The sequence below is a fragment of the Pan paniscus genome, chromosome 9 (genome assembly GCF_029289425.2).
Source record: "Pan paniscus chromosome 9, NHGRI_mPanPan1-v2.0_pri, whole genome shotgun sequence".
Taxonomy (NCBI): domain Eukaryota; kingdom Metazoa; phylum Chordata; class Mammalia; order Primates; family Hominidae; genus Pan; species Pan paniscus.
In genome coordinates this window covers 9,107,557-9,123,991 of record NC_073258.2, presented here as the reverse complement: position 1 = coordinate 9,123,991, position 16,435 = coordinate 9,107,557, and the positions used below count along the sequence as shown (strand labels likewise).

Below are 16,435 nucleotides of genomic sequence, written 5' to 3'. Positions count from 1 at the left end.
CCTCCCAAAGTGCTGGAATTACAAGCGTGAGCCACCGTGCCCGGCCTGCATATATGTATGTACGAATACATGTGTCTATCTATCTATCTAGCTAGACACTAGGCATTTTGGATTAGGCGCCCACCTATGCCTGCATGACTTCATCTTAACAAATGACATCTGCAATGACCCTATTTCCACATAAGGTCACATTCTGAGTTACTGCAGGTTAGGACTTAACATAGCTTTTTGGGGACGGGAAGAATCATGGGGGAAGACACAATTCAACCCATAACAAGGAATAATTTTGACAGTCATTGACAATTTGCAGATGTTAAGGCTCAAAAACAAACTATAATATTATTGTTCATTAACACATAAATGTGTAGGTATGTTTTTTCCCCTTAAAAAGACACACTGGTGTAATTAAAAACAATCTACTACTTTTCCCTTTAGTGCTGTAATTTTTTTAACTGGAATGATTACGTCAATAAAAGAAAAATTTCACTATCTGCGTTTCTTTTCCGGGCATCGTTATTATCCATTTCACCATTACTACTGAAAATCACTGTGTTAAAAACAATGCGTACAGGTGTCAACCAGGCCAGCTGGCCACTGCTGGACCGGGTAGGGCCGTCAGCCCGCAGGACCCCGAACCCTCCGGGTGCCTTTCTCTTCAGACGCTCTCTTTCCCAGGAGTCTCCGCGGCGGAGCGCCCCATCGCCCTAAATGCCACTGGCTGACGCAGCCCAAAAAAAAACCCGATGGCCCGCTTATCCCACACTAGGGGGCGCCTGGTTCTTCGGCCGCCACAGAGCGCTCTGGATGCCTGAAGCCCGCCCAGCTCGCCGCCTCTGGAAAAGCTCAACACCGTTTCTCCGCCCTTCCCGAGATTGCCAACGAGGCAGGCTCTGATGCGCATGCGCAAACACGTTCACCACGCTCCGAGCTAAGGCGCATGCGTTCCCTGAAATTGCCGCCACCGGGTCTACCTTCCAGTTTCCAGTTCCGGCCTCCAAGGGGCGGGCAGAAGTTGGAAACATGCGGCTGTCGGTCGCTGCAGCGATCTCCCATGGCCGCGTATTTCGCCGTATGGGCCTCGGTCCGGAGTCCCGCATCCATCTGTTGCGGAACTTGCTCACAGGGCTGGTGCGGCACGAACGCATCGAGGCACCATGGGCGCGTGTGGACGAAATGAGGGGCTACGCGGAGAAGGTGAGGAGCGGGGCCCTCTTGTCCACTCTGCGGGTCTGGTCTGAGGGGGCGGAGCCGGCTGCAAGTGGAAAGGGACCGGGACCAACCTGGTAAACCATTCCCCAAGTCTGAGTCCCCCAGAACCTTGGGCTGAACCCGCCCCTCCATCGCTTCTAATGGAAGACTGGTTAGGGCTGCGGAGTTAGGGGTGGCGTAGATTGGAGATGCTTTGCTAGTGGAAAGAATGGATTGCCGTCCGGCATTAGAGAAATTAGATTGGCACCTTGTTTTCTTGCTCGGTTGGATCCGTGATGTTACGTCCTCACAGCTCATCGACTATGGGAAGCTGGGAGACACTAACGAACGAGCCATGCGCATGGCTGACTTCTGGCTCACAGTGAGTGCGACCTATCTGCCTTCAAAATCCCACCCTTTGCTCCCTGGGGGTGGGGGTTGGAAAAAGGAGAACTATGCAGAATTAAACTTGGGTACTCACTTATGGGCCAGTGCTGCTAACTAAATTAGAAACTGTGTCTTAAGTTAGTTGAAGTCGATGTGAATATATCTCTGCACAACTGCCTTTAAACGACCCCTTTGTGTAACACTGACTCTGCCAGATTGGCGAGGGGAGGGGGAGGTCTTTCTATGTGTGGATGGACCTTACCTTTGGGAATGGTGTAAAGTTAAATGCCTCTGCAGTTTTGCCTGACTCTGCTGTCTCTTGGATAATTCTCCCTCTAGGAGAAGGATTTGATCCCAAAGCTGTTTCAAGTACTGGCCCCTCGGTACAAAGATCAAACTGGGGGCTACACAAGAATGCTGCAGATCCCAAATCGGAGTTTGGATCGGGCCAAGATGGCAGTGATCGAGTATAAAGGGAATTGCCTCCCACCCCTGCCTCTGCCTCGCAGAGACAGCCACCTTACACTCCTAAACCAGCTGCTGCAGGGTTTGCGGCAGGACCTCAGGCAAAGCCAGGAAGCAAGCAACCACAGCTCCCACGCAGCTCAAACACCAGGGATTTAACTGGATCTGAAGAGTCTGCAGCCCTTAATCAGTACCCATGATAACAGGCCTTTGGAGCACTTTTACTCTCTGAGAAGAACTGGAGCTAGAGATGTAAAATGGACAGTCTTGATGGGGTTGAGAACCTTCTGGGGAGCCAGATGACCCTCTCTTTGCACAATAGATAAAAGTCTTTATATGAATATATATAAATTTATTTCTTTTTTCCTTCCTGTGGGATTTCTGGAGAATGAGAATTATCCAAATGCTCAGTCTACCTGAGATAGTAAATTCATGGCTTGTGCTTCTGGTCCTTAAATTTGGGTTATTTTCGGTTAGTGCAATTTTGTTTTTCTTAATGCCAGTTTACATGGGAATGCATCCTATAATTCCAAATGTTGCTAGAGGTGGTTGTGTTTTGACATCTGGTCTCCTAGAGATGAGTGCTTGGGATTTCTTAGAGAAAGATTACTTCCTGACAGGGGTAGGGGAGTGACAATCTACAAGTGAAACTTCCTTAAACAATCTAGTACCCTGCGAACCTTCAGGGGATACTGCATCAGTCCTCTGTTTTGAGGCAGGATCACACATTACCTTAATGTGTTCCCTTCAACCCCCTGAATGGGCCTGGGAGGAGAGGACCCAAGAACTCAGATGTTCCACCAGTTTGGCCAAAGGGGTGGAGACATTCAGCAGAGGATGTTGGGCTCCAGGATAAGCTCCTTCCTCTTGGTTGGGGGAAGGGGTAAGAAAGAGGGTCTATGCGAGAGAAGGATTAGGAAATTAAACCTCCTAGGAATTTCCTGGAAGTTTTTATTGTTGTCAAATCTGGCCTCTCTGGGAACCCAGAAAAGGGAAATCCGGCTTCAGAATGTGAGAAGCTGGGAGCCCCTTTCTTGGCACAGCCAGGCTGCCGTTCCCTTGGGTTCAGAGGCTTTAGTAGGGTGGTAGTTATGGAAAGACTTAGAAAGGAGCCATCAGTCTTGGTCCGAACACTTGATAGCAGTGCCTGATAATTGCCATATCCCCAGTAAAGTAGGTAGAAGAGATTTTATCTTAGGCTCTATCTTCTGAGTGTATTTGGCCCACTGAACCCATCCACTGTCGGAGATAATAAGTAAGAGTAAGGGTAAAGGGATCACTGGTGTAGCAGACATGGCTTCAGTGACAGAATGAACTATTCTGGTGCTAATTTAGCTGTAGCTGCCTTAGTCTGATGCTCATCTACTCCCAACAGAGCTCTTTATCTCTTTTTCTCTACTCTGGTTTGTTCTTCACACTATAGCCAGAAAGCTCTTATATTTTAAATGAAATATAGTAGACACTCAAAACATTTATGAAATAAAGCTACAACTCTGCTTCTGCTAAAAAATATACCCCTCTTCTGTCTTAGCATGAATATCCACCCTAGCTAGGTATCTAGGAGTCATACCTGACTTCTAGAGAAACCACTTTACTTAAAACCACATCTTTATTTTAAATAGATGGATTGTGGCTGGGCTCCTGTAGCTTTTCCTCTTAGACCCCAGAAATATATCTCCCTTTGGGACTTCCAACAGTTCCCTACATGCTTTTTGAGCATCTGCTAGTTCCCAGCATCAATTTAGGCAGAAGGGATACAATATCCACTGTTCGTCTAATAGAGACTAGAGATAAGAAACAACCTGTACCATCAATGAGCTCACAGTAACAGGCCACTGCCACTACCACAGTGGCCTCAAGGGACACTGCTTCCCCTTTAATATTTTGGTCCAAATAAAAGTACATGAATCCTAAAACATTTGCTAAAGGCTCAGGGATAACACAAAGAAAGTAACAGCATCGAGAATTTTACTGCCGGGTGCGGTGGCTCACGCCTGTAATCCCAGCACTTTGGGAGGCCAAGGCGGGTGGATCGTAAGGTCAGGAGATCAAGACCATCCTGGCTAACATGGTGAAACCCCGTCTCCACTAAAAATACAAAAAGTTAGCTGGGCGTGGTGGCGGGCACCTATAGTCCCAGCTACTCAGGAGGCTGAGGCAGGAGAATGGCGTGAACCTGGGAGGCGGAGCTTGCAGTGAGCTGAGATTGTGCCACTGCACTCCAGCCTGGGCAACAGAGCGAGACTCTGTCTCAAAAAAAAAAAAAAAAGAATTTTACTAATCTGGCTTATAAATAACTTTTCTTCAACTAGTGGACTGCTCCCCCCAAGTCCATCTAGGCACCTCTTTAATGCATTCCAAACCCAAGAGCACCACTCTCAAAGGTTCCCACCGTCTTGGGCTCCAGTTCTTTACAGTAAGGTAGACAAAGTAATGATCACTTCTTTCTCAAAAGGTAACAAGTTTAGGCTTTACAGTTAATACACTGTAAGCCTGATATCTTGGGGAGATGACTAGAAAAGTCAGAGATTATTTCCTTACCCTCATCGACACTGAAATTAACAAGTCATGTTTATTTCCGTAATGTTTCTCAAATCTGCAGTCAACTTGCTCCCTAATAAGAAATCCAAGATACCTCTATCCTGGATTACTGCAACAACCTCCTAACTTACCTCCCTCTACACTTTGGCTGTACTGACGGGAATCTGATCATCTTAATTCCCTGGTGATGATCTCCAGTTGCTTATTTCCTATGGGATCCTTATCATGACTCCCCTCCTTGTTCAGGCATCTACTCATCACTCCAACTACTTCCTTTGCCTCTAAATGCTATGCTCTAGAAGCATAAAAGTTCCTATTTTGGATGTTTCCCTGTGCACAGCTCCCCTGTCCACAACCTTTTGTTAAAGCAGTCCCTGCCGTGCAGAGAGCCTTCTCCCTTTTACCCATGTAACTTACACACAAACTTTTGGTATCACCTAGGTGGCTCCCCGCCCATCCCCACAGCTAAATTCATGACTTCGTCAACTGAGGTGCTCTATGTTTCGATAATACACTGAATTTGCCACATTGCATTACAGTTTCCTACAGAACATTAGTTCCTGAATGGGTTGTAGTGGACAGGCCTAAACTAAGTTAAGGCAGTGAGAATCTAAGCTCTATTCTGCCTAGATGAATAAATTGGCATGTTATTCTAAGTGCCACTGGGGAACTGGCTTTAGGCAGAAGATAACACTGAGAGTGGCAGATTAGAACAACTAAAACTACAGCACCAAGAGCTCCCAAACTGGAATCCTAGTTACGTTGGAATAATAATCTTTTTTAGTGATTATTCCCATTTGGATCTGAATTTTCTGTTAATTGCTACTAAAAGTAATCTGATAATTTGTGTAACACTGAACCTTTAACAAGTGCTTCTCAAAAATTGTGACTGTGACCTACAGGTCAAAAAACATTTTACATCAGAACAGATTATTCATAAACATAAACGATTGAAACAAAGTCTTCATAAAATGTTATTTACCTTTACAAATATGATCTACCCTCATATTTTCTACTTGTTCACCTTTTATATGCTGGCCCCAATTCACTAAATTGATTTTACAACCCACTAATGGATTATAATCTACTCTTTGAAAAACACTTTTGATATTCAGAGAAGGACTGTGTGGTAGATAGAGCTCCCTCTCCCCTCTCCCCTCTCCCCTCTCCCCTCTCCCCTCTCCCCTCTCCCCTCCCCCCTGCCCCGTCTCCCCTCTCCCCTCTCCCCTCTCCCCTCTCCCCTCTTTCCACGGTCTCCCTCTGATGCCGAGCCGAAGCTGGACGGTACTGCTGCCATCTCAGCTCACTGCAACCTCCCTGCCCGATTCTCCTGCCTCAGCCTGCCGAGTGCCTGCGATTGCAGGCGTGCGCCGCCACGCCTGACTGGTTTTCGAATTTTTTTGGTGGAGACGGGGTTTCGATGTGTCAGCTGGGCTGGTCTCCAGCTCCTAACCGCGAGTGATCCGCCAGCCTCGGCCTCCCGAGGTGCCGGGATTGCAGACGGAGTCTCGTTAACTCAGTGCTCAATGGCGCCCAGGCTGGAGTGCAGTGGCGTGATCTCGGCTCGCTACAACCACCTCCCAGCCGCCTGCCTTGGCCTCCCTAAGTGCTGAGATTGCAGCCTCTGCCTGGCAGCCACCCCGTCTGGGAAGTGAGGAGCGTCTCCGCCTGACCGCCCATCGTCTGGGATGTGAGGAGCCCCTCTGCCTGGCTGCCCAGTCTGGAAAGTGAGGAGCGTCTCTGCCCGGCCGCCATCCCATCTAGGAAGTGAGGAGCGCCTCTTCCCGGCCGCCATCACATCTGGGAAGTGAGGAGCGTCTCTGCCCGGCCGCCCATCGTCTGAGATGTGGGGAGCACCTCTGCCCTGCCGCCCCGTCCGGGATGTGAGGAGTGTCTCTGCCCGGCCGCCCTGTCTGAGAAGTGAGGAGACCCTCTGCCTGGCAACCGCCCCGTCTGAGAAGTGAGGAGCCCCTCCGCCCGGCAGCCACCCCATCTGAGAAGTGAGGAGCGTCCTCCCTCCTCATCTGGGAGGGAGGTGGGGGGGTCAGCCCCCCGCCTGGCCAGCCGCCCCGTCCGGGAGGTGAGGGGCACCTCTGCCCGGCTGCCCCTACCGGGAAGTGAGGAGCCCCTCTGCCCGGCCAGCCGCCTCGTCCGGGAGGGAGGTGGGGGGGTCAGCCCCCCACCTGGCCAGCCGCCCCGTCCGGGAGGCGAGGGGTGCCTCTGCCCGGCCGCCCCTACTGGGAAGTGAGGAGCCCCTCTGCCCAGCCAGCCACCCCGTCCGGGAGGGAGGTGGGGGGGTCAGCCCCCCTCCCGGCCAGCCGCCCCATCCGGGAGGGAGGTGGGGGGGTCAGCCCCCAGCCCGGCCAGCCGCCCCGTCCGGGAGGGAGGTGGGGGGATCAGCCCCCCGCCTGGCCAGCCACCCCGTCCGGGAGGGAGGTGGGGGGATCAGCCCCCTGCCCGGCCAGCCGCCCTGTCCAGGAGGTGGGGGGGGGCGCCTCTGCCCGGCCGCCCCTACTGGGAAGTGAGGAGCCCCTCTGCCCGGCCAGCCGCTCTGTCTGGGAGGGAGGTGGGGGGGTCAGCCCCCAGCCCGGCCAGCCGCCCCGTCCGGGAGGGAGGTGGGGGGGTTAGCCCCCCGCCTGGCCAGCCGCCCCATCCGGGAGGTGAGGGGCGCCTCTGCCCGGCCGCCCCTTCTGGGAAGTGAGGAGCCCCTCTGCCTGGCCAGCCGCCCCGTCCGGGAGGGAGGTGGGGGGGTCAGCCCCCCGCCCGGCCAGCCGCCCCATCCGGGAGGGAGGTGGGGGGGTCAGCCCCCCGCCCGGCCAGCCGCCCCGTCCGGGAGGGAGGTGGGGGGGTCAGCCCCCCGCCCGGCCAGCCGCCCCGTCCGGGAGGGAGGTGGGGGGGTCAGCCCCCCGCCCGGCCAGCCGCCCCGTCCGGGAGGGAGGTGGGGGGTCAGCCCCCCGCCCGGCCAGCCGCCCCGTCCGGGAGGGAGGTGGGGGGGTCAGCCCCCCGCCCGGCCAGCCGCCCCGTCCGGGAGGGAGGTGGGGGGATCAGCCCCCCGCCCGGCCAGCCGCCCTGTCCGGGAGGTGAGGGGCGCCTCTGCCCGGCCGCCCCTACAGGGAAGTGAGGAGCCCCTCTGCCCGGCCAGCCGCCCCCTCCGGGAGGGAGGTGGGGGGGTCAGCCCCCCGCCGGGCCAGCCGCCCCGTCGGGGAAGTGAGGGGCACCTCTGCCCGGCCGCCCCTACTGGGAAGTGAGGAGCCCCTCTGCCCGGCCAGCCGCCCTGTCCGGGAGGGAGGTGGGGGGTCAGCCCCCCGCCCGGCCAGCCGCCCCGTCCGGGAGGGAGGTGGGGGGGGTCAGCCCCCCGCCCGGCCAGCCGCCCCGTCCGGGAGGTGAGGGGCGCTTCTGCCCGGCCGCCCCTACTGGGAAGTGAGGAGCTCCTCTGCCCGGCCACCACCCCATCTGGGAGGTGTACTCAACAGCTCATTGAGAACGGGCCATGAAGACAATGGCGGTTTTGTGGAATAGAAAGGGGGGAAAGGTGGGGAAAAGATTGAGAAATCGGATGGTTGCTGTGTCTGTGTAGAAAGAGGTAGACATGGGAGACTTTTCATTTTGTTCTGTACTAAGAAAAATTCTTCTGCCTTGGGATCCTGTTGATCTGTGACCTTACCCCCAACCCTGTGCTCTCTGAAACATGTGCTGTATCCACTCAGGGTTGAATGGATTAAGGGCGGTGCAAGATGTGCTTTGTTAAACAGATGCTTGAAGGCAGCATGTTCGTTAAGAGTCATCACCACTCCTTAATCTCAGGTACCCAGGGACACAAACACTGCGGAAGGCCGCAGGGTCCTCTGCCTAGGAAAACCAGAGAACTTTGTTCACTTGTTTATCTGCTGACCTTCCCTCCACTATTGTCCTGTGACCCTGCCAAATCCCCCTCTGCGAGAAACACCCAAGAATGATCAATAAAAAAGAAAAAAAAAAAAAAAAAAGAAAAACACTTTTCATAGCCAGTATTCCAGTGACTAACCACTGCCTTCGCTGGATAAAAATCCAGACATTTAATGACACAAAGGTCATCTATGACCTGGTCCCGGCCACTTCTCAGCCTCCTCTCCTACCACTATTTGCAGCCACCCTTCATGAGAAACTCCTTGTTATTCTCTGACTATATTACTACTTGGTGTATGATGTTCCCTCTACTATAATGCTTGCCCTCTTTCAAGTCCACTCCTACTTGTCATTCAAATATTTGCTCAGAAGTCACTTTTCTGAGGCCCCAAACTCCACATCACCGTCCAAATGGGCTCAGGCCTCTCTTGTGTACTGTTATTTATAATCCTGTGGGCATACACCTAACTTGTTGCCTGTCTACTTAACTGATCCCTTCATTCAGCCAAACTGCTGAAGCCAGAGATTGGGACTCATTCTTGATAACTCTATCATAAGGCCTGATACAAAATAGGTGCTCAATATATGTTCATTAAATAAGGAGGAGTAAGCTACATCCATGCCATATTCAACTCTCTGGCTGAGCTTTACAAACAATAAACATGGTACCACATGTAGAGATAGGGTTAAGCTACACTACTGAGTATACCAAGCAAAAGAAATGGTCTCCTTCCTCTTCCAGAACTTAAATGCTTATAATGATTGTCAAGAATGTGAGCATATTTCTAATTCATTTCCCACACATTTTATATTCCAATTTTCTGGAATATTTCTAACCAATCCACAGATAGAAAACACCTATAAATTTTCCAAGACTAGCCAAAAGCTGAAAGGTTGTGTTTTTTGTAAAGTGTTGACAGAATTACCCAAGCAAAACTCAGCACTATTCCAATGATCCAATTTCTTTTTTTTTTTTTTTTAGTTAACACATCCATCACCACGTATGCTGTACATTAGATCTCCAGAACTTGTTCATCTTATAACTGAAAGTTTAGACCCTTTGATCAACATCTCTATTTCCCTCATACCTCAGACCCTGGCAGTGACTGTTCTACTCTGTTTCTATGAGTTCAATGTTTTTACATTTCAAATATAAATGAGCTCATACGTAATTTTCTTTCTGTGTCTATCTGACTCATTTAGCATAATGTTCTTCTGGTTTATCCACATTGTCATGAATAGCAGGATTTCCTTTTTTATGGCTAAATACAATTCCATTGTATATAAATATACCACATTCTCTTTATCTATTTATGTGTCGACAGACACTTAGATTGTTTCTGTATCTTGGCTATTGTAAATAAGGCTGCAGTGAACATGGGAATGCAGATCTCTCTCTTCAGGATCCTGATTTTGTTTCCCAGAAGTGGTATTGCTGGATCATAGGGTAGTTCTATTTTTAATTTTTTGAAGAACCTTCATACTACTGTTTCCCATAGTGGCTGTACCAATTTACATTCCCACCAAGAGTGTACAAGTGTTCCCCTTTCTCCACATCCTCACCAACACTTGTCATCCCCTATCTTTTTTTATAACAGCCATGCTAACAAGTGTAGGATGATCTCTCATTATGGTTTTGATTTACATTTCTCTGATGATTAGTGGTGCTGAACACTTTTTCATGTATTTCTTCTTTAGAAAAATATCTATTCAGATCCTTTACCTATTTTCAAATCAGATTTTTTGTGTTTTCTTGCTATTGAGTTGTGTGAGTTCCTTATATATTTTGGATATCAGCCCCTTATCAGATATGGTTTGCAAATATTTTCTTCCATTCGGTAAGTTACCTTTTCATTTTGTTGTTTCCTTTGATGTACAGAGCCTTTTAGTTTGATGTGGTACAACTTGTTTATTTTTATTTTGTTTGCCTATGCTTTTCGTGTCATATCTGAAAAATCATTGCCAAGGCCAATGTCAAGGAGCTGTTCCCCTATGTTTTCTTCTAAGAGTTTTACAGTTTCACATCTTACATTTAAGTCTTGAATCCATTCCAAATTCATTTTTATATGGTGTAATACAAAAGTCCATTTTTGTCATTTTGCATATGTCTATCCAGTTTTCCCAACACTATTTATTGAAGGGATTTTTGTTCCTCACTGTGTATTCTTGGTGCCTCATCAAAGATTAGTTGACCAGTTGGGCATGGTGGCTCACACCTGTAACCCCAGCACCTTGAGAGGCAGGGGCAGGAGGATCACTTGAGCACAAGAGTTTGAAACCAGGCTGGGCAACATCCGGAGACCTCATCTCTACAAAAAAAATCAAGAAAATTAGCTGAATGTGGTGGTGTGTGCTTGTAGTCCCAGCTCCTCAGGAGGCTGAGGTGGGAAGATCACTTGAGCCCGGGAAGTCAGGGCTGCAGTGAGCCAAGATTGTGCCTCTGCACTCCAATCTGGGCGACACAGCAAGACCCTATTAAAAAAAAAGAAAAAAAGATCAGTTGACCACATGACCATATATGCATGGGTTTATTTCTGAGTTCTCTATCCTGTTTTATTGGTCTGTGTGTCTATGTTTAAGTTGTACATGCAAAACAGTATGGTACATAATGTTTTGATTACTGTAACTTTGAATGTAGTTTGAAATCAGCAAAGGTGACGCCTCCAGTTTTGTTCTTTATCAAGATTATTTATTCTATTTGTAGTCTTTTGTTGTCCTGTACTAATTTTAGGACTTTTTTCTACATCTATGAAAAATGCCATGGAATTTTCATAGGGATTGAATTGAATGTGTAGATCACTTTGGGTAACATGGACGTTTTAATATTATTAATTCTTCCAATCCATAAACATGGGATGTATTTCCAGCTATTTGTTCTTTTTCAGTTTCTTTCATTGGCACCTCATAGTTTTCAGTGTATAGATCTTTTTTTTATATACTTTAAGTTTTAGGGTACATGTGCACAACATGCAGGTTTGTTACATATGTATACAAGTGTATAGATCTTTGTGTGTGTGTGTGTATGTAGATTTTTCACCTCCTTGGTTAAATTTATTCTTAAGATTTTATTCTTTTTGATGCTATTATAAACAGGACTATTTTCTTTATTTTCTTTTGCAGTCCAGTTTTACATTATACATTCTTCATTACAACAACGGTATAATTATATTGTTCAGCACTCATTACTAAACAGTGAACTACTTAAGAGCACAAACACATCTAATTCACTTTTCCCACCACCCTGTAAAGAGCATGAGACAAAATAGACATCTATAAATGTCTGTTGAATGAATCAATGTGTTATACTGAGTTCTTCTGCTTAGCTCTGTCTTTTGGACTCACTGACTCCTTCCTTCTCCTGTTTCCTCCTTCTTCATCTAAAAAAGAACTTCCTGCAAAGCTGATTCCCTATTGTTCATGCCTGGGTAATATCTGTACCCCTAAGGCTTTCCTCTCTGTGCTCTTAAATGCATGGGCATAGTGTAGCTCTCCTTTAGTTTCTGGGATATAAATTTGTTAGTTACTGATGTTTTCGTTTTGTTTTCGTTTTCATTTTTTGAGGCAATTCTCCTGCCTCAGCCTCCCAAGTAGCTGGGATTACAGGTGCCTGCTACCAGGCCTGGCTAATTTTTGTATTTTTAGTAGAGACGGTGTTTCACCATGTTGGTCAGGCTGGTCTTAAACTCCTGATCTCAGGTGATCCGCCCGCCTCGGCCTCCCAAAGTACTGGGATCACAGGCATGAGCCACTGAGCCCAGCCTTAAATTTGGTAGTTAAATCTGAGATATCTTAATAATAGAAATGGTTTGTGTGCTTACATTTCCAGGAAAGGACTAAACTTTTCTGACATTTTTGCATTCTGTTCCACAACATATCTGTTTAATAGAAAAATAATGTTTTTAATTTTCACAAGTTAAATATTGTACATTACACATACACACACACACATGAACACACACAATTTTCTATCAAAATTGATGTCTTGGGAAGACAAGCCTTGTTTACACGGTGGTTTCATATATACCTTGGTACACCACTGTGTGGCCCAGTACAGGAAGCACAGCATTAAAGGGTTTTTCTGCTATTCACTTGAAAACACAAAAGGAGATGAAAACACAAAAGCTGTACCTAGGGATGTCACTGAAGACTTAATGACATTGTCCTGGCTTAATTTCTAACTACTTTTCCTTAAAATGGTTTCATAACCTTTCCTACAATTACTTCTCCTTTTATCCCAGAAGGAATAAAAAGAAAAAGAAGATAGTTCAGTTTCATATGTGCTGCATTTGAGATGCCTGGAAGCATCTGGAGCTTGAGAAAGAGGTTTTGCTGGAAGAACAAATTTGGGAGTTGTCAGCAATTAAAGCTAAATAAATGGATAGAGTGACTCAGAGTATATATGTAGAGCAAGAGGAGGCTGAGGTCAGGCAGTAGGGAACAGACAGGATAGAGAACTTTTGAAGGAGACTGAGAATTTTTTAAGAGAGGAAAGGGAACCTGCAAAATTCATCACAGTACCCAGCATGTGTCTTCTTTGTCATAGGAGGCACTCAATAATTAATCAGTTAACTTAGCAAGCATATTTCTTCTCCCTCCAAAGCACTATGCTTTGAAATATAGGAATGGCCCCTCAAAGGCCCAAAAGACCAGTTAGAGAGACAGATCATAAATAAATACAACATAGTAAAACAGATACTATGAACGTGGTTGCACCTGAGGCCTACTGGAGTACCAAGAAAGGAAGTGGTCCATGCAGAACTTCTCAAAAGAAACAATGCTAGGGCTGAATCTTGAAGAATGATTAGGAACTCATCAAGCATTGGGGAAAGAAATTAGTTTGGATGGCATTCCATGCAGCAAGATCTGTAGGTATTAATGCATTGAATTATGAAATGGTATAGAGTGGTTGAGAAATTCCAATTAATTTGGCACAGCAGGGATTTAAGATTTGAGGAAAAAGTAAAGGAAGAGAAGCTGGAAAGCCAGGCAAGACCAGGTTACAAAGGACCCTGTAAGATATGATAAAGTGTTTGGATTTTATCCTGAAGACTAAGGGAAGCCACCAGTATTTTTAAATGGAGAAAAGAGGGATAAGATTAACATTTCAGAAAGATCATTCTTGCATCAGACTGTAAGATAGGTGAGAGGGACAAGATTAGAAGCTGGTAAAAAAAATAAAAATAAAAATAAAAAAAGATTAGAAGCTGGTAAACCAAATAGGAAGCTAGTTAAGGAGTCTAAGTGGAGTTGGAAACCCAGATTAGGCCAAAAACAGGGAAAACCTAGAGAAGCTGACGGAACAAACAGCCATAGAAAAGGCAGAATAGGCTAGACACATTGTATGTGATTACATGAGGTGGAGGAGAAATTAAGAGTCGAGGATAACACCAGGTTTCTGTTTGGGTAGTTGGGTAGAGAAATTCTATTCACATATTCACAGAGAATGAGGATAAGTAAGAGGGGAAGTAGATCAGGAGTTACAGTGATGAACTTGGTTGTAAATATACTCATGTTAAGGAACTGTCTTGTTAACAATTGTTCTGGAGCTCAGAGGATAGAGGTAAGCTAGCAATTCAAACTTGAGAGTCATACACACATACATGGGAAATGGAGCAATTGGTTTAGATGAGATTTCTCAGACAGGAAATATAGGGGAAGAAAAAAAAGAGTCCTAGCATAGAGCCAACATACAAAGGCCAGAGAGAGAGAGAGAGAGTAGCCCTCTTAGGGGATTGAAAAGGAGCACTACAACTAGAACACTGCTGTCTCAAAATCCAGAGGAACAGAGTGTTGAAAATGTCAATTTGAGTCTATCTCCCCCAGTAGATTGTGAGTTATTGGGGGGCATACAATAGTTAATTTTGTATTCTCAGAACCTAACGTTGGCCAGGCTCCAGAGTATTGGTTTAAAGACTATCTTTGGCCATTGGACTTGGAAATTAGGACATTCACTATTGACCTCTGATAGAGTTGTCTCTTGAGAGGGGCAAAAGCAGAAACCATAAATACAGCTCAAGAAGTTTGGTGACCATGAAAAGGGAAGACAAGGCAGAGACACATCAGCAACTTGAAAGGGAGTCACATTTAAAAAGTCCATTTTGGGGATTTTTTTTTTTTTGCAAGGTCATTGATTTGTACAGATAGACACTTAAAGGGTATGTGTAAATTGAGGGGAAAATCCAAAATCTTGGGTTGAGAGCAAGAAGAAAGGGAGCTTTCTTCTCATTCCTTATTGTTGCTTCCATAGCTCCTCCATTTTTGTGTAAAGTCCCTTATCTTTTGGGACTCCGGACATTGGTTTTACCACTTCCTGTTAATGGTCTCGGCCTTAGCTGCTAAGGGTTAAGGATCCTAGGGCATCTTTTAGCCCAACCGGCAGGAAGTCAGTTGGCAAGCTTGCAGTTTAAGCATGTCTACTTTTCAGGAGAAAGCATGCACAGTATATACTCCACAGCTAGTAAAAAAAAAAAAAAAAAGAATCATTAAACTCGGTCAGAGACCTAACAGGATGGTCCAGAGAAAAGTGAGAGAACATGAATTCAAAACCTGACTGAGTAGTCAATACGGAGCTGGCAGAGATAGAAGCAAATACAGGAAGGTAAAGACCTCTCTAGAGAAGTTCTGCAAACACTCGAGAACAAGATTCCCTTCCCTGTCCCACCTTTTTAATGACAGGATGGTTCATTCATGCTGGGCTAATGGAGTTTGGGGTTGGGAGAAGACAGCTCCTAATCACTCAGAGATTCAGTGAAGTCTTAGTCTCAGAGTCTTGCTCACCATCCCAAGACCTGCTATCATTCCATCCATGTGCTTGCCCCATCCATGTAGTTGCTCCATCCAAGTCTCTGGCCCCACTGTTCTACATTGTCCTCACCTCCAGTAACCCATCCAACCAGCCCACTCTGTTTACCAGGCCTCTGGCCCTTTCCTGATGAGATCTGCTTTACCCCTGAAATTTTGCCCTCCAGAATCTCACTCTGTAAACCCAGCTTCTTTTCTCTGGCTCCCTCATCCCCTTACACTCAGATGTTAAACCTCTAACCTCTTGAAACTCCAGTCCTTTGGACTCTCTGTTTTACCCTTTTGTCTACCAGGCCTTTCTTCTTTTTCAACTCAGCCTGGATGTCATGAGCCAACACCACCATTCTCATGCCATGCCCTGTTGAACCCGTTGTCTTTTTCTCCCACCTACGTACTAATCACCAGATTCTCTACTCCTGTGCCTTCTTCACTGAACACTCCTAGAAACAAGAAGCATCAACAACCATTGGAATTGTCACCAACAGAGCTGGGTCCTGAACACAACTCAGCAAGCTTGGGTTGTCCAATTCCATCACCTCATTGACTCCTGCAAACTCTCTCCACTTTTTTTTTTTTTTTTTTTTTGAGATGCAGTCTCGCTCTGTCACCCAGGCGGGAGTGCAGTGGCGTGATCTCAGCTCACTACAACCTCCATCTCCCAGGTTCAAGTGATTCTCCTACCTCAGCCTCCTGAGTAGCTGGGACTACAGGCATGCGCCAGCACACCTGGCTAATTTGTGTGTGTTTGTGTGTGTGTGTGTGTTTAGTAGAGACAGGGTTTTGCCACGTTGGACAGGCTGGTCTCAAACTCCTGACCTCAGATGATCCGCCTACCTCGGCCTCCCAAAGTGCTGAGATTACAGGCATGAGCCACCCCGCCCAGCCTTTCTCCACTTTTCTTAAACCCTCTACTTCACCTTCACCTCTGTCAGCACTTAACCTCACTGCCTATTCTGCAAAAAAGAAAAAGGAGTCTGTAGGCAAAGTTCTCTCAATTTCCTGTCCTCGTGATCCTTATCTGTACCCACAAACTAGGCAATTAGTTGAAAGAGTATTTACTGAAGACAATTCACCCAATGACCAAGCTACCCAAAGTCCAATTCGCCAAATTTTCCAAATTTATCAACTTAGAAAAATCTGCTTTTGGACACCAATATCTAATTTAGTG

General features: G+C 46.9%; 1 protein-coding gene across 1 annotated transcript; it reads left to right on the top strand.

Annotated features, from left to right (window-relative positions):
* Positions 1-679: 679 nt before the first annotated feature.
* Positions 680-2,482, top strand: MRPL17 (mitochondrial ribosomal protein L17). Its single transcript, XM_003819092.5, has 3 exons — positions 680-1,194; positions 1,502-1,570; positions 1,915-2,482. The coding sequence occupies exons 1-3, from the start codon at positions 1,021-1,023 to the stop codon at positions 2,197-2,199; spliced, it is 528 nt and encodes a 175-aa protein (XP_003819140.1). The 5' UTR covers positions 680-1,020; the 3' UTR covers positions 2,200-2,482.
* Positions 2,483-16,435: the final 13,953 nt, after the last annotated feature.

What these genes read in the sequence shown, in the direction of transcription:
- MRPL17 (XM_003819092.5), top strand. Translation starts at nt 1,021, where the DNA reads ATGCGGCTGTCGGTCGCTGCAGCGATCTCCCATGGCCGCGTATTTCGC. An exon ending in TGAGGGGCTACGCGGAGAAG is followed by an intron (nt 1,195 to 1,501) that starts GTGAGGAGCGGG and finishes ACGTCCTCACAG; the next exon opens with CTCATCGACTATGGGAAGCT. An exon ending in TGGCTGACTTCTGGCTCACA is followed by an intron (nt 1,571 to 1,914) that starts GTGAGTGCGACC and finishes TTCTCCCTCTAG; the next exon opens with GAGAAGGATTTGATCCCAAA.